Consider the following 22,661-nt stretch of genomic DNA (forward strand, 5'->3'; position numbering starts at 1 on the left):
GTATATAACTGCTATATTTTGGTCTGCTTCGTTAAAGTTCCTCATTTACTGGAGAAAGTATAGATGCCAGAAGGATAACTCAGCTGCTACCAGCAAGAAACTGTCCAGCCCACATTTCAGTCTAGGTGTTAGGTGTTATTAGTCAGTTGGAGGGAGAAAGCAGATCACTTCGCTCCCCATCCACTGATTCTAACCGCTTTGCTTCTAAATGGGTACAGCGTGTGTGTGAGGGCTGGGCCTGGGGATTGGAGGGACAGGGGAAGTAGGAAAATGAAGATGGGGAAGAGGGTCTACGAGGGGAAAAACACACGATAGGCAGATACTCAGAAAGTTCGGAAGAAGCCATGAACATGACACACGTACTACATGTGGGGTGAAGGGAAGAGAAGATGGGAACAGACAGCTCATCGGGCCAATTAGGTCTTTGATTAGTGTGAGTTTATAAGATGGACATTTGTCTGTAAAATACATGTAGATCTAGAGCCTTCAAATGTCAGAAGGTAGAGTTGGTGGGGCAATGCAAGGGGAAAGCTGACTGTTCTTTTAATTTTGTTTCCTCTGTCCTAAACCTGGATTACAAAACGCATCAAATAAAACACAGACTAAACACTGAGGAAAAAAAAAGTCACTGCTTTTAAGTTATGTGAGCTGAGAGCAGTAAATCTACTCCAAATTAAAATTTCAAAATTGTGTGATGTGCATTCTTGTCCACCTACACACCATCCCAAATATCCTGCCATTAATTGGCTAAATGGCCCATCTAGTAAACAAGACTCAGCGTTGAGGGGGCTGGAAAAGGGCTGGAGTCAGCTAGTTGATAGTCACAACAAACCAGCCCACTCCCAAGGATGCGGAGAAGGTAAACTTGTATTTTATTTTGCCCAAGGAGGGGAACAGAAATCGCCTTAATATAACATTGCCTTTCCTGTTGTTGCAGTCACAGTCACATCAGCAGGCCAGAAAAGCCATCCCATTCCTGCGGTAGGCACTCTGTCAAAGAAAAAAGAAATCTGCAGTGAATTATCACATCAAGTCAAACCAGGAAAGAAAGCAAAAGAGCAAACAGAACTTTCTTCCTGTTTTGTAGACTCTGCTGGCTACAATCTAATAGGGTGCTTAATCTGAACATTTCTGGTGGTAAAGCTTTAGCAGCCACTCTGTTAAAAAGTCAGTGTGGTTAACAAGTGGTTAGTGATTCTATTTTGGGGGAGTGGGAGATACCTAAAATAAGACATCCCATTTTGTTAATTGATTGGGCTTGGTTAGGCCAAAGACATGTTGTGTTGAATCTGTTTGTCCTTTATAAACATGTGCTCTCTATTGGACATGCCCAAGAATCACTTCTAACTAAGTCTCTTAATAGTCTGTAAATTACTGACTCATTATATCCTTCCCAGGCCTAATTTACAGTCTCAGCGAAAAGCTATGGGAACAGATACTAACAGAGCACCCCCCCCACCACCACACACAGATATGGTGATCTCTAAGGAGTTCTGTACGTTATAGACATTACAGAAAACTTTAATCTTACATAATTTTATATACATTCATGTACATATAGATGTATAAATGGATATTCATGATGGGATAAAAATACTCCCATAAAATAAAAATGGGAAGATAGATACTAATTGCAATAATGCAATATATTCCAGTAAAGAAAGTAAAATGGCGTGATTTCTCACCCCAAGAGATATAGTCTGCATTTCAGAGTTGGAAGAGTTGGGCCATACAGGGCCTCTGTGACTCGTCCTGATTCTCACAATGAGACCCAGAGTGAAGCAGAATTAAAATCCGGGATTTAGGAAAAAATACCCCCTTTTCACCACCATAGTTTTCATCATTTAAACTAGGAACAGCAACGTTCAGAGAATTCATAACCCTCAATTAAATGGAATTTTTCTATAATCTGTTTTCAGAAAAATGGAAAAAAATGACAAAATCTCATGTCAGGGATTTCTTTTTTTTAAACATCTTATTGGAGTATAATTGCTTTACAATGGTGTGTTAGTTTCTCCTTTACAACAAAGTGAATCAGTTATACATATACATGTGTTCCCATATCTCTTCCCTCTTGCGTCTCCCTCCCTCCCACCCTCCCTATCCCACCCCTTTAGGTGGTCACAAACCACCGAGCTGATCTCCCAACATGTCAGGGATTTTTTTTTTTTTTTTTTCTTTAAGCTAGTAACTCTGGGCTGTTCTGGAGTCTGTAAACTTTCGGTCCAATAAATTTACCTTCAGTAGCCATATTATAGGAAATACAGAATAAGCTTGTATGGTTAAGATAATGTTATGAAGGTGCTGAGAGTTTAATTCTAAAAACATGATTATTTTTAATTATACAGAAAAAAAAAAAAGGAAAGTGGACCCAAGCTTTTTAGAAAGACTTCTACCAATATGAGGTGAAACAAAAATGGTTTCCCAGATAACTTTCTGTTAATCATAAAATTCAATTAACTTCAAAACCTTCCCTCCAAATCTCCTGCTTACACAGGATTTACTATGGTTGTCAGGCTTTGGCGCCCTGGCTGAAATTTCATCGGTGGGTTATGCTGTTACACAGTTCACTCCAGATCAGCGTATCAAGGATGAGAAAACAGTGGCAGATTCCAAGTTTCCTTTCTCAGGGATCTCTGGGAGCTCCATCTTACCACTGGACTTTTTGTGCCACAGGGCACTTTCAGATTGAAGCAAACATTCTAACAGGCTAGAAAATTCCAGCTCTAGCTCCTAAGATTGTGCACCGGAGAACAGTGGTTAAGCGAGCTCCTTGGAGAGCCACAAATAAGTTGCAGGAACGGATAAGGTGTCTTCCCACAACTACAGGCAAGGGAGCCTCAGGCCTTGAAACAGCCCCTTCCACCACAGCCGCCTTCGAGAGGCTCACGCTAAAGTAATACTTGCAGCTTCTTAACCTTGATATTTTACAGTTTACAACCACAGTGACAACCTTTAACATAACATAATATTGAAAGCACAGGGATGGTTTACATGGAGATAAATGGACCTGGGAATAAAGCTGGGTTCCTCTTAAAGGTAAATGGTTGAGGTGAGCCTTCCTTGAAAAAGCAGTCTTGGCTGAGCTCACCTGAGAAATTACCACATTAAATCTTTCCAGGGTGGGAGATATGAAATGGTTCGCTCCAGTACTGAAAAGGTCACTTCTCAAAAATCAAGTCACCTTCACAGAGAATTGATTATTATTGTTTGCAAACAAGTAAAAGATGACAGGCTTATTTAATAACATACACATTCAAGTAGCCAAGTTTAACGAGAAAACCAAAGTTTAGAGCTGACCCAGATTTCTGGAATAAGTTCTTCCTATTCTAATTCTAAAATAAAGAAGAAACAAACGAGCATGTGTAATTAGTGAAGAGCAATTCCAGCAAACCAATTCCCTAGGGTCCTCCACCCTGAGTCACTGCTTTTTCCTTTTGATGTATAAAGGATGTATGTTGTCTGTCTGTGTAGGGTAATTATGGGAATGTCCCAAATTTGGCATCCCTTCCAGAGTAAGCAACTTGAAAGGAAGATGGATGAAGACAACTCATCTTTGTGTCAACTGTGAATTTCTCTCTATTTGTGTTGCGAATGCTGAAACTAAATTTAAACATTGCTTGGTGTGAGGGCCTTCCAGAGGCCACGTCCTCATGAAACATTCTGTATCCCACTCACTCTCTACTGTCAGATCCTATGAACGATTCACAGACGCCTTTAGTTAGTAAAACCCAGACCCTGACTAGAAAAAGTCAGGACCTCCCCAACTACTGAAAAGTATAAATTAATCAATAACACAGACCTCGCCTCCCCAAACCAGCTCTTACTGCTATATACCACTTAAGCTTTACTTCTTACTTAATAGAGCACTGTTCTCAACTACTGTTGGCTCCTGTGTAAATGCATTGAACAGCTCAGATATTTTAGCATCTCCCAAAGTTACCAGCAAAGATGATATATATATATATATATTTTAAAGGACCAACTATAGTTCTTACGCTTTTTAAAAAATTAAATATCAAGCTAGCTCCCCATTTTTGACATTCTTTTATTCATTCAGCTCCAAATTATGACCTTTTACTGGAATCTGAATCTACCTGGATAAACAGACATAGATTCTAATTGCTGCACTGGGCACTGGTGGGGAAATTAACTAATTAAGGGTGTACTTTTAAAATATGGCTTAAAAAAAATCATACGGACAATGAACAAGCTAGAGAAAACATTTAAATCCCAAACTGGTTTACTTCGGCTTTTTTATGGTTCATCATAAATTACATATTTTAAGGAATGCAAATTAATATTAAAAAGCAAAAGGTTGCTCATAATCTCTCTCCTCACAATCTCTCTCTCTCCTCACAATCTCTCTCTCTCCTCATCTCTCTCTCTCCTCACAATCTCTCTCTCTCCTCATAATCTCTCTCTCTCTCCTCACAATCTCTCTCTCTCTCCTCACAATCTCTCTCTCTCCTCATAATCTCTCTCTCTCCTCACAATCTCTCTCTCTCTTCACAATGTCTCTCTCTGTCCTCATAATCTCTCTCTGTCTCCTCATAACCTCTCTCTCCTCACAATCTCTCTCTCTCCTCATAATCTCTCTCTCTCTCCTCACAATCTCTCTCTCTCTCCTCACAATCTCTCTCTCCTCACAATCTCTGCCTCCTCATAATCTCTCTCACTCTCCTCACAATCTCTCTCTCTCTCCTCACAATCTCTCTCTCTCTCCTCATAATCTCTCTCACTCTCCTCATAATCCCTCTTTCTCCTCCTAATCTCTCTCTCCTAATCTCTCTCTCTCTCCTCATAATCTCTCTCTCCTCATAATCTCTCTCTCTCCTCATAATCTCTCTCTCCTCATAATCTCTCTCCTCACAATATCTCTCTCTCCTCATAATCTCTCTCTCTCCTCATAATCCCTCTGTCTCTCTCCTCATAATCTCACTCTCTCTCCTCACAATCTCTCTCCTCACAATGTCTCTCTCTCTCCTCATAATCTCTCTCTCTCCTCACAATCTCTCTCTCTCTCCTCATAATCTCTCTCACTCTCCTCACAATCTCTCTCTCTCCTCATAATCTCTCTCCTCATAATCTCTCTCACTCTCCTCATAATCCCTCTCTCTCCTCATAATCTCTCTCTCCTCATAATCCCTCTTTCTCCTCCTAATCTCTCTCTCCTAATCTCTCTCTCTCTCCTCATAATCTCTCTCTCCTCATAATCTCTCTCTCTCCTCATAATCTCTCTCTCCTCATAATCTCTCTCCTCACAATATCTCTCTCTCCTCATAATCTCTCTCTCTCCTCATAATCCCTCTGTCTCTCTCCTCATAATCTCACTCTCTCTCCTCACAATCTCTCTCCTCACAATGTCTCTCTCTCTCCTCATAATCTCTCTCTCTCCTCACAATCTCTCTCTCTCTCCTCATAATCTCTCTCACTCTCCTCACAATCTCTCTCTCTCCTCATAATCTCTCTCCTCATAATCTCTCTCACTCTCCTCATAATCCCTCTCTCTCCTCATAATCTCTCTCTCCTCATAATCTCTCTCTCTCCTCATAATCTCTCTCTCCTCACAATCTCTCTCTCCTCATAATCTCTCTCTCCTCATAATCCCTCTCTCTCTCCTCATAATCTCTCTCTCTCTCTCCTCACAATGTCTCTCTCTCTCCTCATAATCTCTCTCTCTCCTCACAATCTCTCTCTCTCCTCACAATCTCTCTCTCTCTCCTCACAATCTCTCTCTCCTCATAATCTCTCTCAGTCTCCTCACAATCTCTCTCTCTCCTCACAATCTCTCTCTCTCCTCACAATCTCTCTCTCTCTCCTCATAAGCTCTCTCACTCTCCTCATAATCCCTCTCTCTCCTCCTAATCTCTCTCTCCTAATCTCACTCTCTCTCCTCATAATCTCTCTCTCTCCTCACAATCTCTCTCTCTCCTCATAATCTCTCTCTCTCCTCATAATCTCTCTCTCATCACAATCTCTCTCTCTCCTCATAATCCCTCTGTCTCTCTCCTCATAATCTCTCTCTCTCTCTCCTCACAATCTCTCTCTCTCCTCACAATGTCTCTCTCTCTCCTCATAATCTCTCTCTCTCCTCACAATCTCTCTCTCTCTCCTCATAATCTCTCTCACTCCTCACAATCTCTCTCTCTCTCCTCATAATCTCTCTCTCTCTCCTCATAATCTCTCTCCTCATAATCTCTCTCACTCTCCTCATAATCCCTCTCTCTCCTCATAATCTCTCTCTCCTAATCTCTCTCTCTCTCCTCATAATCTCTCTCTCTCCTCATAATCTCTCTCTCCTCATAATCCCTCTCTCTCCTCATAATCTCTCTCTCCTCATAATCTCTCTCTCCTCACAATCTCTCTCTCCTCATAATCTCTCTCTCTCCTCATAATCCCTCTGTCTCTCTCCTCATAATCTCTCTCTCTCTCCTCACAATGTCTCTCTCTCTCCTCATAATCTCTCTCTCTCCTCATAATCTCTCTCTCTCCTCATAATCCCTCTGTCTCTCTCCTCATAATCTCACTCTCTCTCTCCTCACAATCTCTCTCCTCACAATGTCTCTCTCTCTCCTCATAATCCCTCTGTCTCTCTCCTCACAATCTCTCTCTCTCTCCTCATAATCTCTCTCACTCTCCTCACAATCTCTCTCTCTCCTCATAATCTCTCTCTCTCCTCATAATCCCTCTGTCTCTCTCCTCATAATCTCACTCTCTCTCTCCTCACAATCTCTCTCCTCACAATGTCTCTCTCTCCTCATAATCTCTCTCTCTCCTCACAATCTCTCTCTCTCCTCATAATCTCTCTCACTCTCCTCACAATCTCTCTCTCTCCTCATAATCTCTCTCCTCATAATCTCTCTCTCTCTCCTCATAATCTCTCTCACTCTCCTCATAATCCCTCTCTCTCCTCATAATCTCTCTCTCCTCATAATCTCTCTCTCTCCTCATAATCTCTCTCTCCTCATAATCTCTCTCTCCTCACAAACTCTCTCTCCTCATAATCCCTCTGTCTCTCTCCTCATAATCTCTCTCTCTCTCCTCACAATGTCTCTCTCTCTCCTCATAATCTCTCTCTCTCCTCACAATCTCTCTCTCTCCTCATAATCTCTCTCTCTCTCCTCACAATCTCTCTCTCTCCTCACAATCTCTCTCTCTCCTCACAATCTCTCTCCTCACAATCTCTCTCTCTCTCCTCATAATCTCTCTCACTCTCCTCATAATCCCTCTCTCTCCTCCTAATCTCTCTCTCCTAATCTCTCTCTCCTCATAATCTCTCTCTCTTCACAATGTCTCTCTCTCTCCTCATAATCTCTCTCACTCTCCTCACAATCTCTCTCTCTCCTCACAATCTCTCTCTCTCCTCATAATCTCTCTCTCTCTCCTCACAATCTCTCTCTCTCTCCTCATAATCTCTCTCACTCTCCTCATAATCTCTCTCTCCCCTCATAATCTCTCTCTCCCCTCATAATCTCTCTCTCCTCATAATCTCTCTCTCTCCTCATAATCTCTCTCTCCTCATAATCTCTCTCCTCACAATCTCTCTCTCTCCTCATAATCTCTCTCTCTCTCCTCATAATCTCTCTCTCCTCACAATCTCTCTCCTCACAATCTCTCTCTCTCCTTACAATCTCTCTCTCTCTCCTCATAATCTCTCTCACTCTCCTCATAATCTCTCTCTCCCCTCATAATCTCTCTCTCCCCTCATAATCTCTCTCTCCTCATAATCTCTCTCACTCTCCTCATAATCTCTCTCTCCCCTCATAATCTCTCTCTCCCCTCATAATCTCTCTCTCCTCATAATCTCTCTCTCTCTCCTCATAATCTCTCTCTCCTCACAATCTCTCTCCTCACAATCTCTCTCTCTCCTTACAATCTCTCTCTCTCTCCTCATAATCTCTCTCTCTCTCTCCTCACAATCTCTCTCTCTCCTCATAATCTCTCTCCTCATAATCTCTCTCTCTCTCCTCATAATCTCTCTCACTCTCCTCATAATCCCTCTCTCTCCTCATAATCTCTCTCTCCTCATAATCTCTCTCTCTCCTCATAATCTCTCTCTCCTCATAATCTCTCTCTCCTCACAAACTCTCTCTCCTCATAATCCCTCTGTCTCTCTCCTCATAATCTCTCTCTCTCTCCTCACAATGTCTCTCTCTCTCCTCATAATCTCTCTCTCTCCTCACAATCTCTCTCTCTCCTCACAATCTATCTCTCTCTCCTCATAATCTCTCTCACTCTCCTCATAATCTCTCTCTCTCTCCTCACAATGTCTCTCTGTCCTCATAATCTCTCTCTCTTCTCACAATCTCTCTCTCTCCTCATAATCTCTCTCTCCTCACAACCTCTCTCTCCTCATAATCTCTCTCTCCTCACAATCTCTCTCCTCACAATCTCTCTCTCTCCTTACAATCTCTCTCTCTCTCCTCATAATCTCTCTCTCTCTCTCCTCACAATCTCTCTCTCTCCTCATAATCTCTCTCCTCATAATCTCTCTCTCTCTCCTCATAATCTCTCTCACTCTCCTCATAATCCCTCTCTCTCCTCATAATCTCTCTCTCCTCATAATCTCTCTCTCTCCTCATAATCTCTCTCTCCTCATAATCTCTCTCTCCTCACAAACTCTCTCTCCTCATAATCCCTCTGTCTCTCTCCTCATAATCTCTCTCTCTCTCCTCACAATGTCTCTCTCTCTCCTCATAATCTCTCTCTCTCCTCACAATCTCTCTCTCTCCTCACAATCTATCTCTCTCTCCTCATAATCTCTCTCACTCTCCTCATAATCTCTCTCTCTCTCCTCACAATGTCTCTCTGTCCTCATAATCTCTCTCTCTTCTCACAATCTCTCTCTCTCCTCATAATCTCTCTCTCCTCACAACCTCTCTCTCCTCATAATCTCTCTGTCCTCATAATCTCTCTCTCTCTCCTCATAATCTATCTCCTCACAATCTCTACTCTCCTCATAATCTCTCTCTCCTCATAATCTCTCTCTTCAAAATCTCTCTCTCTCCTCATAATCTCTCTCTCTCCTCATAATCCCTCTGTCTCTCTCCTCATAATCTCTCTCTCTCTCCTCACAATGTCTCTATCTCTCCTCACAATGTCTCTCTCTCTCCTCACAATCTCTCTCTCCTCATAATCTCTCTCTCCTCATAATCTCTCTCTCCTCATAATCTCTCTGTCCTCATAATCTCTCTCTCTCTCCCCATAATTTCTCTCCTCACAATCTCTCTCTCTCCTTACAATCTCTCTCTCTCTCCTCATAATCTCTCTCTCTCTCTCTCCTCACAATCTCTCTCTCTCCTCATAATCTCTCTCACTCTCCTCACAATCTCTCTCTCTCCTCACAATCTATCTCTCTCTCCTCATAATCTCTCTCACTCTCCTCATAATCTCTCTCTCTCCTCACAATGTCTCTCTGTCCTCATAATCTCTCTCTCTTCTCACAATCTCTCTCTCTCCTCATAATCTCTCTCTCCTCACAACCTCTCTCTCCTCATAATCTCTCTGTCCTCATAATCTCTCTCTCTCTCCTCATAATCTATCTCCTCACAATCTCTTCTCTCCTCATAATCTCTCTCTCTCCTCATAATCTCTCTCTCCTCATAATCTCTCTCTTCAAAATCTCTCTCTCTCCTCATAATCTCTCTCTCTCTCCTCATAATCCCTCTGTCTCTCTCCTCATAATCTCTCTCTCTCTCCTCACAATGTCTCTATCTCTCCTCACAATGTCTCTCTCTCCTCACAATCTCTCTCTCCTCATAATCTCTCTCTCCTCATAATCTCTCTCTCTCCTCATAATATCTCTGTCCTCATAATCTCTCTCTCTCTCCCCATAATCTCTCTCTCCTCACAATCTCTCTCTCTCTCCCCATAATCTCTCTCTCCTCACAATCTCTCTCTCTCCTCATAATCTCTCTCTCCTCATAATCTCTCTCTCCTCATAATCTCTCTCTCCTCATAATCTCTCTCCTCATAATCTCTCTCTCCACATAATCTCTCTCTCTTCACAATGTCTCTCTCTCTCCTCATAATCTCTCTCTCTCCTCATAATCTCTCTCTCCTAATCTCTCTCTCTCCTCATAATCACTCTCTCCTCATAATCTCTCTCTCTCCTCATAATCTCTCTCTTCAAAATCTCTCTCTCTCTCCTCATAATCTCTCTCTCTCTCCTCATAATCCCTCTGTCTCTCTCCTCACAATCTCTGTCTCTCCTCACAATCTCTCTCTCTCCTCACAATGTCTCTCTCTCTCCTCACAATGTCTCTCTCTCTCCTCACAATCTCTCTCTCCTCATAATCTCTCTTTCCTCACAATCTCTCTCCTCATAATCTCTCTCTCCTCATAATATCTCTGTCCTCATAATGTCTCTCTCTCTCCTCATAATCTCTCTCTCCTCACAATCTCTCTCTCTCCTCATAATCTCTCTCTCCTAATCTCTCTCTCTCCTCATAATCACTCTCTCCTCACAATCTCTCTCTCTCCTCACAATCTCTCTCTCCTCATAATCTCTCTCTCTGCTCACAATCTCTCTCTCTCCTCACAATCTCTCTCTCTCTCCTCATAATCTCTCTCTCTCCTCACAATCTCTCTCTCTCTCTTCACAATGTCTCTCTCTGTCCTCATAATCTCTCTCTCTCCTCATAACCTCTCTCTCCTCATAATCTCTCTCTGCTCACAATCTCTCTCTCTCCTCATAATCTCTCTCTCTTCACAATGTCTCTCTCTCTCCTCATAATCTCTCTCTCTCCTCATAATCTCTCTCTCCTAATCTCTCTCTCTCCTCATAATCACTCTCTCCTCATAATCTCTCTCTCTCCTCATAATCTCTCTCTCTCCTCATAATCTCTCTCTTCAAAATCTCTCGCTCTCTCCTCATAATCTCTCTCTCTCTCCTCATAATCCCTCTGTCTCTCTCCTCATAATCTCTCTCTCTCTCCTCACAATGTCTCTCTCTCCTCACAATGTCTCTCTCTCTCCTCACAATCTCTCTCTCCTCATAATCTCTCTCTCCTCACAATCTCTCTCCTCACAATCTATCTCTCTCCTCATAATATCTCTGTCCTCATAATCTCTCTCTCTCTCCTCACAATCTCTCTCTCTCCTCACAATCTCTCTCCTCATAATCTCTCTCTCCTCATAATCTCTCTCTCCACATAATCTCTCTCTCTTCACAATGTCTCTCTCTCTCCTCATAATCTCTCTCACTCTCCTCACAATCTCTCTCTCTCCTCACAATCTCTCTCTCTCCTCACAATCTCTCTCTCTCCTCATAATCTCTCTCTCTCCTCACAGTCTCTCTCTCTCTCTTCACAATGTCTCTCTCTGTCCTCATAATCTCTCTCTCTCCTCATAACCTCTCTCTCCTCATAATCTCTCTCTCCTCACAATCTCTCTCTCTCCTCATAATCTCTCTCTCTCTCCTCACAATCTCTCTCTCTCTCTCCTCACAATCTCTCTCTCTCCTCACAATCTCTCTCTCTCTCCTCATAATCTCTCTCTCCCCTCATAATCTCTCTCTCCTCATAATCTCTCTCTCTCCTCATAATCTCTCTCTCCTCATAATCTCTCTCCTCACAATCTCTCTCTCTCCTCACAATCTCTCTCTCTCCTCACAATCTCTCTCCTCACAATCTCTCTCCTCACAATCTCTCTCTCTCCTCACAATCTCTCTCTCTCCTCACAATCTCTCTCTCTCCTCACAATCTCTCTCTCTCTCCTCACAATCTCTCTCTCTCCTCACAATGTCTCTCTCTCTCCTCACAATCTCTCTCTCCTCATAATCTCTCTCTCCTCACAATCTCTCTCCTCATAATCTCTCTCTCTCTCCTCACAATCTCTCTCTCTCCTCACAATCTCTCTCCTCATAATCTCTCTCTCCTCATAATCTCTCTCTCCACATAATCTCTCTCTCTTCACAATGTCTCTCTCTCTCCTCATAATCTCTCTCACTCTCCTCACAATCTCTCTCTCTCCTCACAATCTCTCTCTCTCCTCACAATCTCTCTCTCTCCTCACAATCTCTCTCTCTCCTCATAATCTCTCTCTCTCCTCACAGTCTCTCTCTCTCTCTTCACAATGTCTCTCTCTGTCCTCATAATCTCTCTCTCTCCTCATAACCTCTCTCTCCTCATAATCTCTCTCTCCTCACAATCTCTCTCTCTCCTCATAATCTCTCTCTCTCTCCTCACAATCTCTCTCTCTCTCTCCTCACAATCTCTCTCTCTCCTCACAATCTCTCTCTCTCTCCTCATAATCTCTCTCTCCCCTCATAATCTCTCTCTCCTCATAATCTCTCTCTCTCCTCATAATCTCTCTCTCCTCATAATCTCTCTCCTCACAATCTCTCTCTCTCCTCATAATCTCTCTCTCTCCTCACAATCTCTCTCCTCACAATCTCTCTCCTCACAATCTCTCTCTCTCCTCACAATCTCTCTCTCTCCTCACAATCTCTCTCTCTCCTCATAATCTCTCTCTCTCTCCTCATAATCTCTCTCACTCTCCTCACAATCTCTCTCTCTCCTCACAATCTCTCTCTCTCTCCTCATAATCTCTCACTCTCCTCATAATCTCTCTCTCTCCTCACAATGTCTCTCTCTCTCCTCATAATCTCTCTCTCTTCTCACAATCTCTCTCTCTCCTCATAATCTCTCTCTCCTCACAATCTCTCTCTCCTCATAATCTCTCTGTCCTCATAATCTCTCTCTCTCTCCTCATAATCTCTCTCCTCACAATCTCTCTCTCTCCTCACAATCTCTCTCTCTCCTCATAATCTCTCTCTCCTCATAATCTCTCTCCTCATAATCTCTCTCTCTCTCCTCATAATCTCTCACTCTCTCCTCATAATCTCTCTCTCTCTCCTCATAATCTCTCTCACTCTCCTCACAATCTCTCTCTCCTCACAATCTCTCTCTCTCCTCATAATCTCTCTCTCTCTCCTCCTAATCTCTCTCTCCTCATAATCTCTCTCCTCATAATCTCTCTCCTCATAATCTCTCTCTCTCCTCATAATTTCCCTCTCTTTCTGTCTCCTCATAATCTCTGTCCTCATAATCTCTCTCTCTCCTCATAATCTCTCTCTCTCCTCACAATCTCTCTCTCTCCTGATCTCTCTCTCTCCTCAAAAAAAAAGAGAAAAAAAAAAAAAGAAAAAAAAAGCAAAAGGTTAATATTTATCTTAAGCAAAAGAAGATAAATATGCTATAAAACATACTCTGTAGTTTGAATATAATTATATGTGTGTGTTATTTATGCCATTAGCCTAATTAGTAAGGCTTTAATTATAGATAAAACCATGCCCCTCAGTTCAGACCTGTATTTTATTCTTACTACTACATTTCCTGATTAATTTTGGCATCACTGAGGCTGAGCTGTTGCTGCTCTGCACCCTGTTCCATGGGGCCAGAGTTGGGACTTTGACCCACCATCCCCAGGATGTGCTGTTGCTGCACCCAGGAAAGTAGTTCCTGGGTAGAGATAAAGACTTTCCCAGACAAACAGAAACCGAGGGAATTTATCACCACTAGACCTGCCTTACAAGAAATGCTAACGGGAGTTCTTCAAGATGAAACAAAAGGATGCAGCAAAAGCAGTTCTAAGAGGCAAGTTTATAGTGATAAATGCCTACATTAAGAAAAAACGAAGATTTTACGCATCTACGGTCACCTAACCTATGACAAAGGAGGCAAGAACATACAATGGTGAAAAGACACTCTCTTCAATAAGTGGTGCTGGGAAAACTGGACAGCTACATGTAAAAGAATGAAATTAGAACACTCCCTAACACCACACACAAAAATAAATTCAAAATGGATTAAAGACCTAATTGTAAGGCTGGACACTATAAAACTCTTAGAAGAAAACATAGGCAGAACACTCTGACATAAATTGCAGCAAGATTTTTTTTGATCCACCTCTTAGAGTAATGAAAATAAAAACAAAAATAAACAAATGGGACCTAATTAAACTTAAAAGCTTTTGCACAGCAAAGGAAACCATGAACAAAACAAAAAGACAACCCTCAGTATGGGAGAAAATATTTGCAAACGAAGCAACTGACAAGGGATTAATCTCCAAAATACACAAAACAGCTCATGCAGCTCAATATAAAAAAAACCCCAAACAACCCAATCAAAAAATGGGCGGAAGATCTAAATAGACATTTCTCCAAAGAAGACATGCACATAGCCAAAAAGCACATGAAAAGATGCTCAACATCAATAATTATTAGAGAAATGCAAAATAAAACTACAATGTGGTATCACCTCACACTGGTCAGAATGACCATCACCAAAAAAATCTATAAACAATAAATGCTGGAGAGGGTGTAGAGAAAAGGGAACCCTCCTACACTGTTGGTGGGAATGTAAATTGATACAGCCACTATGGAGAACAGTATGGAGGCTCCTAAAAAAACTAAAAATAGAACTACCGTATGACCCAGCAATCCTGCTGCTGGGCATACACCTGGAGAAAACCATGATTCAAAAAGATACATGCACCCCAGTGTTCACTGCAGCACTATTTACAATAGCCAGGACATGGAAGCAGCCTAAATGTCCATCAACAGAGGAATGGGTGAAGAAGATGTGGTACATATATACAATGGAAGACTGCTCAACCATAAAAAAGAAGAAAATAATGCCATTTGCAGCAACATGCATGGACCCAGCGATTGTATACTGAGTGAAGTCAGACACAGAAAGACAAATATCATATGATACCGCTTATATGTGGAATCTAAAAAAAGGGTACAAATGAACTTATTTACAAAACAGAAATAGAGTCATGGATGTAGAAAACAAACTTATGGGTACCAGGGGATAAGGGGGGTGGGATAAATAGGGAGACTGGGACTGGCATATACACACGTATGTACACACTACTACTAAAATAGATAACTAATAAGAACATGCTGTATAGCAAGGTAACTCTACTCGATACTACACTGTAATGGCCTATATGGGAAAAGAATCTTAAAAAAAAGAGTGGGTATATGTATATGTATAACTGAACCACTTTGCTGTACACCTGAAACTAACACAACATTGTAAATCAACTATACGCCAATACAATTTTTTTTAAAAAGGGAAGATTTTAAATAAACCAAACCTTAAATATTATATAACCTTATATATTTCAATTATCCCTCAACAAAGCTGGAAAAAAAGGGGGAAAATTTCATTATAGCAGATCTCAAATTCACTTACAAATACTTCATTCCTCAAAGGCCTAAGACAGAAGATTTTGGTTCTATTATCTGAATTCCTATAAATTTGCAGAATTGGATTTTAGCAACTCTCTATTTAGAGTTCCAGCTTGGTGCTTGGTGGTGCTTGCTTGCACCACCACTTGTGCTTGGAGGTGCAAAGGACACAAGGATAAGTAACACAGTCCCTGCGGTCAGTCACTAAAGCTTCCAATTTAATGCTAACGGTTTAACCACGACAAGTAAAATGCATTGAGAGGTCATTTTCAAGGGTGGGAAAGAGAAAAAACAAGGCAGCCTTTTTGTTTTCTCTTTTACTTTAAATCATAATATTTAATTCCAAATAACACTTAAAAGGGCATGAGATTGTATATTTCTTAAAGCAGGGGGGCAAATATTAAAAAATACTACACTTTAAAAAAATGGTTTATGAAGTACAATACTTTCATGTCCATATCTAATTTAGCCTTACGACAACTAGCAAAAAAAAAAAAAAAAAAAAGGTCTTGTTATTCTCCTTTTTAAAGTGACATGTCTAGTGGGTGATGAGTAGATTTAGGATTCAAAACCCAGGGCCGGTATTCTTTTCATTATACCACACTGTCTTACATTAAACAAAAGAAAACAAAAAACCCCCTGAAATCTGGCCGAATTTATTCCATCCAGATTACTATAGATATACATATTCTCCTAGTCCTAATAAACTCAATTCTTGCTAAAGATCACTTAAAGTAAATTAAAATTAACTAGATTAGTCTGGCACAATCCTTCAGAGTGCAAAGATGGGACCTGAATCTAAATCATCTTCAGTTTGGAGGCACTCCCAGCTGGCGCTTATTTTCCAGACTAATTTAAAGAACAGTATATAATAAAAAGCACTGTGCATCCAAATAACTTGGGGAGCTTTACAAAAATAACAGATACTCTGGCTTCACTTCTTTCAAGTCAACTGGTCTGAGTGGAGTTCGAGTTTGGAACATTTGAGAAGCAATCCCAGTGACCCGGATGCAGGTGAGGGCTGAGAATGGTGGTGGAATAGGTGAGTACACCATTAACAGGTTCCCAAAATGGTTCGGTCAATCAATGGAACCCTCTCAGAGTCTGTCATGATTATACAGTAAACAATATTTCATAATGGAAATCCTAATCTTAGCATTTAATTTAATACAGAAGAAACAGAAATTAGGTTTTTGGACCATGCCTTTTACGCAGACAGCAGACGTGTTAGCTGTTGTCTCTCACACTTCTTACTTGTGGGTCATCTGTACACGAGTCGTTGTTGTTCTCCTTCCCAGATGCTGTTAGGTAGCACAGTCCTTCCGACCGCCACACCACGTTTAATTCCATAATGCCAAAGGGATGTGGACATTAAGCCTACTAAACCAAGCTGAACAAACCTTTTGCTTACATCTAAAATCAAGGAACAATAAAATTTCGGAATTGGAAAGTATCTTTGTGAACTCCTCTAGCCCAATTCCTAATCGAACAGATGAAAAAACCATTGCCCAGAGACAAAGAGAGATACATCCATGGTCATGTGGAGAGAACCCAGGATGGTTCTCATTCTGCCCAAAGCTGTGTGTTCAGCTTCTCTGACCTTAATGGGGAAAACGGATGTAGGGGAAAAAAATCATTTTTCCAGATAAAGTACCCTTGGGAGCAGAACAAAAGTGAAGAGACTGGGCGAAGGGAGGGACTTCATGACGTCCAAAACAGGACAGCTGAGCAGTTAGAACAAGGCAGCCATCATGAGCTTTCAGTTCTACTTCTGCCTCTTCTGCTATATGATTAGCTCTTCCTTAGAGAATCACCTAATATCCCTGAGTGCCCCAAATTACAATTTTGATAAATGGATGAAATAGCAAAATAATTAAGATAAACTTGGCTGAAAGGTTCTGTGGCAAAAGTATGCACCTTTAGAACCTTCAAGGGAATGACGTACCATCTGTTCATGCTGAAGTCTTACTAAGGCTGTGCTCAGTGTGTCTGATTTAGGGCCAAGCAAATAATGTGGCTTGCCTAGGTCTGTCTGGAGTTGGCGAATTTGGGTTAAATCCAGTAGAAGAAGGACAGGGAAAAGATTTGGAGCAACATTCACCCTGTCCCAAACTACAGTTAACTCCCAATTAACTAAGTGTAGGGTAGACTCTCTGCATTTTGGATGATTTGTGGGCCACAGGAGCCGCCCTGGTTACCAAGGGCCTAGTGGTTTCCCAAAAGCTCTTTTCCACTCCACAGGGAGGAAGAGGGCACAGAGGGCAGAGGTTCTACAGCTACTGGCTTGGTTTTGCTGGAAGGAAAAGGTGAGGGAGGTTGGAGAGTAACCGAAAGCAATAGTCTTTCCCTAGTCCTTACTAATTAAGTCAGCCTAAGTGTTCTGTTTATTGGAACATGCGGTTGGCTGGGGTTGGGAAGGTATGTACATCTCTGCATTTCACGTATAAATGCTGTTCCACAAGACAGCTGAATTAGCCCTCCTCTCTGCCCCAACTCACTCCCAAGTTACTGTGAAACCAGTTGTGCTTTCATCTGGCCTTTTTCTACCTCTCTTCCGGTAGCAACATCGGAGACTACACCAAGTTGCCTCAAATTCCACTGCTCCTGTAAGCACAAATTCAGCCCTGCCCTCCGCGGGGTCGCTGGATTCAGAGTCCAAGCCCTCTCTCGGCGCCTCCATTTGCTGAAGGAGGTGATAGTGCCCTGAGAGACATACTGTTTTGCTTTAATACTATAAATCTTTGGACCTCTGGAGCTTCATATCAAAGCTACGTAATAGCTTTTGAAAAGATAAAATATGCCCCCTTTTCTTGCTGCCCTTGTGTCTGCGTGTGGGCAAGAGATTTAATTACAATGAATAAAACCGAATGGTGGTCTGAGACTCTTAAAATCAAAGTGGGGATCATGGCTGAAATTCATTAGCAAACATAAATACAAATAGGCACATCTTGTTTGTAGCAATGCCATGTGACTTTCCCCTTTTTGATAATTTCATTCTAACTCTGATATTTTAGAGAATCTAAATTGAACCATATGATGTATAGCATTGTAACATGCAAAGCTCTTCATTAAACATTTTCCTTTTTTGTGTACTTCCCCATGTTATAAATATCCAGTGAAAATCATGGAGGACAGTTTGTCAGACAGCAGAGCCTTGATTTAAGACAGTGGAGGGAGCCCTGCCCTCTAAATAAGAGGTCTTCTCTGGCTGGCAGAATAGGAAAAAGACATAGCATTAACTCCCATTCTATTCCAAGTAACTGGAGCCTATAAATCTTGAAGAACGTGTCATTTTATGCATGTTTTTCTCTAAGTCTGTATCATATTCTTCTTATTAGTTATTTCAGGATTCTGAATATAAACATCTCTAAATTAAAATTTAATTATTAAAATTACCATTTTTAATTGCCCAAGTCATTGCAATCAAATTATATGAGAGATGTGTTAATTTCTTGTTGTTGCTGAGAAAAATAATTATGTGGTTGATACAAATAGCATTGCATTTTAGAGAAAAGCTTTTTGCGAATGTCATTTTTAGCAACTTTAGATGAGTCTAACTGAAAGTGTGCCATTTCTATGTTTAAACTATTCTTTCCATGATATTGTATGCACTTAAATACATCTATGGTAATAATAATTTAATGGCAATAATATTCAACTTTTCTTCAGCTACCTATACTGTAAACAACACACAGATGTCTGAATTGTTCCAAGCTGCAAGCACATATAAGTATATGTATAAACAGTGCCCAACTGGCAGGAGTTAGTAATCAAAATCTCCATTTCTGGGGGGGCAGTTTGGTATAACAACAGTTAATTCTCATTTTTCTTGTTTGACCCAAAGCTCTCCAGAAGGCAGGAAGTTGCTATTTTATTTATCTCTGTATGTCCAGGGTGCAACCCAATGCACGACACATAAGTAGGTGATCAATAAACAATCATCTAATAAATGAATGCATTTGACTTGCAAGTACCTTAGTTTCCTCCAGACAACGAGAAATGCTAACATGTGTTCACCATGAGAGCAGGAGCTGGGGTATTCTCAGCTCTGAAAAATTAGGTTTAGACCACATACTTATCATTTCACCAGATAACCGTCAGCAGCAATCATTAAGAAAAATAAACTAGTGACCTTAATAATTCAATCATAAGCAACGCAACAAAGCAAAGGGTTACTCTGATGTTAGTTCACAGCTCCCAGTGGGAGCATTTCTGGGCTTCTCATTACTGTTTTCTGCCAGGAGTAAAAACTTCTGCATCTATGGAGCCAACTGCATTGTTTGCCAGAAAAAAAAAAAATCCAAGTTATCTAAAACAACACTGTTAAATTGTTTTGTGGCATCTAAACATTTTAAGTTCCAATATTCTGTTACTGAAAAGTTTATAGTAGTATAAAATAACTTTTTAACAATCGTGGTTGGGTGGCAATGTTACTCAATTGTATTTCTTATTTTCAAAGTTGTCAACAATGATACAATAAAAATTAAAAGAAAATACTGCCTCAGTGGCCTTTGCCACGTCATAAAATACAACATGAGGAATAAGAACACAAATAGAAACAGCTGTTTACCCATGGTCAAGACACCAATTTAGAAGAGTAAATAAATTATAATTAAGATATTCAAGAATTTTTGGAAGACAGTGAATAATAAAATTATGACACAGAACTATCAGGACACAGTAGTTAATATCAATCACTGAGGTAGCCACCTGAGAAGGTATATTTCTGTATGAAGCTACTGTCATTCATTCATTCATTCATTTATTTAATAATATAGGCTGTGAGGTGCAGTGGTGATCACAGCAGTGATCACAGAAGTGGTTCCTACCCTTCATATGTTAACAGTCTAGTGGGGGAGACATACTGAATGAGAAATGACAAAAGTAATGGGAATTACAGAGTGAGAATAGAGTGTAATGGGACCATATAAGAGGATAGTAGAGGTAGGCAGTGGTGATCAAGGAGGCTTCTTGAAGGAAAAGACACTCAGCTGAGGCCCGAGTTGGGGATGGGAAGGGAATGCATAGCAGGACAGAAAAATGTTCTAGGTAAGTACCAGAGGAGAGAGAGCCTGACTTATCTTATTCCCAAATGCCAGTCTACAGGCTATGCTTGTCACAATAAATATTAAATCCAAGACACCAACCCACACCACCTACCACTGAAGCGTTTATCAAAATTCAGGCAAGAAATGCTCATGTTATATAAACATTCAACCAATTCTTTTGAACCTTTACTTTAGAGCCTGATATAAACTCCTTATATTAAATTAGAATAACTGGAGAACTTCTTGTTTCTGAGGTAGCACGTAAGAGGCTTGGAAGGTGCCACTCTGTCCTAACAACAAGTAAAAGTTGAACAAACAGAAAAATCAACAATTCTTCTTAGATTCAAAGGAGAAGTGAAGTGACAGGGAAAATCAATGCCCTTAAAATCAGAGAGACAGACAGGCAAATACAGAGAGTCACAATGTAATGGAACACAAATCTATAAGCAAAAACCTCTGTGCGGACCAGTGCTGGGGTAGGGAAAACTGAACTGTAACTGACAAACTGCTAGGTTTGTAGTGTGGACAAACCTGGGAGATAAAACTCCAGGGGAACTCAATCATGGGGGATGGGGAAGGGGACCACACTCTTCTGAGTTTTAGCTCCTGGAGCTCTACCAGGTTCTCAAAGTGAGTATCACAGAAAACTCTCCTCATGCTTGGGGCAGGGAGAGAGGTAAAAAGCATTTTGAAATACACCAAAGCATACTGTTCTTCTTAACAAGGTCTACCTACAGGAAGAACTATTTAACCAGAGCTTAACCCACAGAGGTTTTATAAGAGCCTAACTGACCTGGGAAAAGGCAAATACCCAACTTCAGTCCACTGTAGCCACCTTGACTAATAGGTTGGTGGGTGGGACACTAAGAAGCACTTGTGAAGGTCACAGTTCAGAGGCACAGGCTCACTAAAAGACAAAGACCTAATCATAGTTGTATAGAATGCATCCCCTCCTCCCACATCTTACCACCATATTAATAAAGACCTGTTTATAGTTGTTCCTTTTACCCAGTATATCATGTCTGGGTATTAAGACAAAGTTACAAGGTATATTATAAGGCAAAATACAGTTTGAAAAGACACAGCAAGCATCAGAACCAGACTCGTTTATGACAGGTATGTTGGAATTAACAGACTGGGAATTTATAACAACTATGATTAGGATGCTAAAGGCTCTAATGGATACAGTAAACAGCATGCAAGAACAGATGAGCAATGTAAGCAAAGAGATGGAAATTTTAAGAAAAAATCAAAAAGAAATGCTAGAGATAAAAAACCACTGTAACAGAAATAAAGAATGCCTCTGATGGGTTTGTTAGTAGACTGGATATGGCTGAGGAAATAAACTTTGAGCTTGAGGATACTACACTTAGAAACCTCCAAAACTGAAAAGCAAAGAGTAAAAAGACTGGAAAAAAAGAAGAGAATATCCAAGAACTGTTCTCTAGGAACCTCCAAAACTGAAAAGCAAAGAGTGAAAAAACCAGAAAAGATGGAATAAAATATCCCCAAACTGTGAGATAGCTACAAATGGTATAACATATGTATAATGGGAATACCAGAAGAAGAAAAAGAGAAAGGAACAGAAGAAATATTTTAAAAACTGACAACTGAGAATTTTCCCAAATTAATTTCATACACCAAACCACAGATCCAGCGAGCTCCGAGAACACCAAGCAGAATAAATACAAAAACCAAACTACACCTAGGCATATCATATTCAAACTACAGAAAAATAAAAAAAATTAAAAGATGCCAGAGAAAAATAACACCTTACCTATAAAGGAGCAAAGAAAACAATCACACCTAACTTCTCCGAAACCATGTAAGCAAGAAAAAAGTGGAGTGAAATATTTAAAGTGTTGAGAAAAAATCTACCAACCCAGAATTCTGTACTCTGTGATGTAATCCTTTAAAGGTGATGGAGAAATAAAGATTTTCTCAGACTAACAAAAATTGAGGGAAGCTTTTTTTTTGCTAGTAGGCCTGCTTGCAGGAAAATGTTAAAGGAAGTTCTTTAGATATAGTTCAGAAACCTGGATATACATAAAAAAGGAAGACCATTGGAGAAGGAATAAGTGAAGGTAAAATAAAAACTTTTATTCTTAATTGACCTAATACATAATGGTTTGTTTAACAGCAATTAATGTATTCAATTACATTGCATATATATATACACACCCATGTTTCTGTATATTTATGTATAAGTGAAACAAATTGCAGTAACAATACAAGGGACAGGAGGAAGGAATCAATATTATTTTGTTCTTATAAGGTACTAATAGTACCTGTGAAGTGGCAAAGTGTTATTGAAAGTGGACTTTGATTAGATGTCAATGTGTTATTACAAACACTAGGGCAGCCACTAAAAAAAGTAAATTTAAAAAAAAGGAGTATAACTGACATGC

At 40.5% G+C, this 22,661-nt stretch overlaps 1 protein-coding gene across 3 annotated transcripts in view; it reads right to left on the reverse strand.

The window, feature by feature from the left end:
- Positions 1 to 849: 849 nt before the first annotated feature.
- The window catches only part of SUPT3H (SPT3 homolog, SAGA and STAGA complex component), a 429,490-nt gene continuing 407,678 nt past the window's right edge, over positions 850 to 22,661 (reverse strand). For all 3 annotated transcript variants that reach the window (XM_059077802.2, XM_067006330.1, XM_067006331.1), the window contains one exon: positions 850 to 990. In XM_059077802.2, coding sequence (XP_058933785.1) covers positions 949 to 990 — 42 coding nt within the window. In that variant the 3' untranslated portion in view covers positions 850 to 948. The remainder of the gene's footprint in view (positions 991 to 22,661) is intronic.

This window comes from Kogia breviceps, chromosome 10 (assembly GCF_026419965.1).
Source record: "Kogia breviceps isolate mKogBre1 chromosome 10, mKogBre1 haplotype 1, whole genome shotgun sequence".
NCBI classification, from domain to species: domain Eukaryota; kingdom Metazoa; phylum Chordata; class Mammalia; order Artiodactyla; family Physeteridae; genus Kogia; species Kogia breviceps.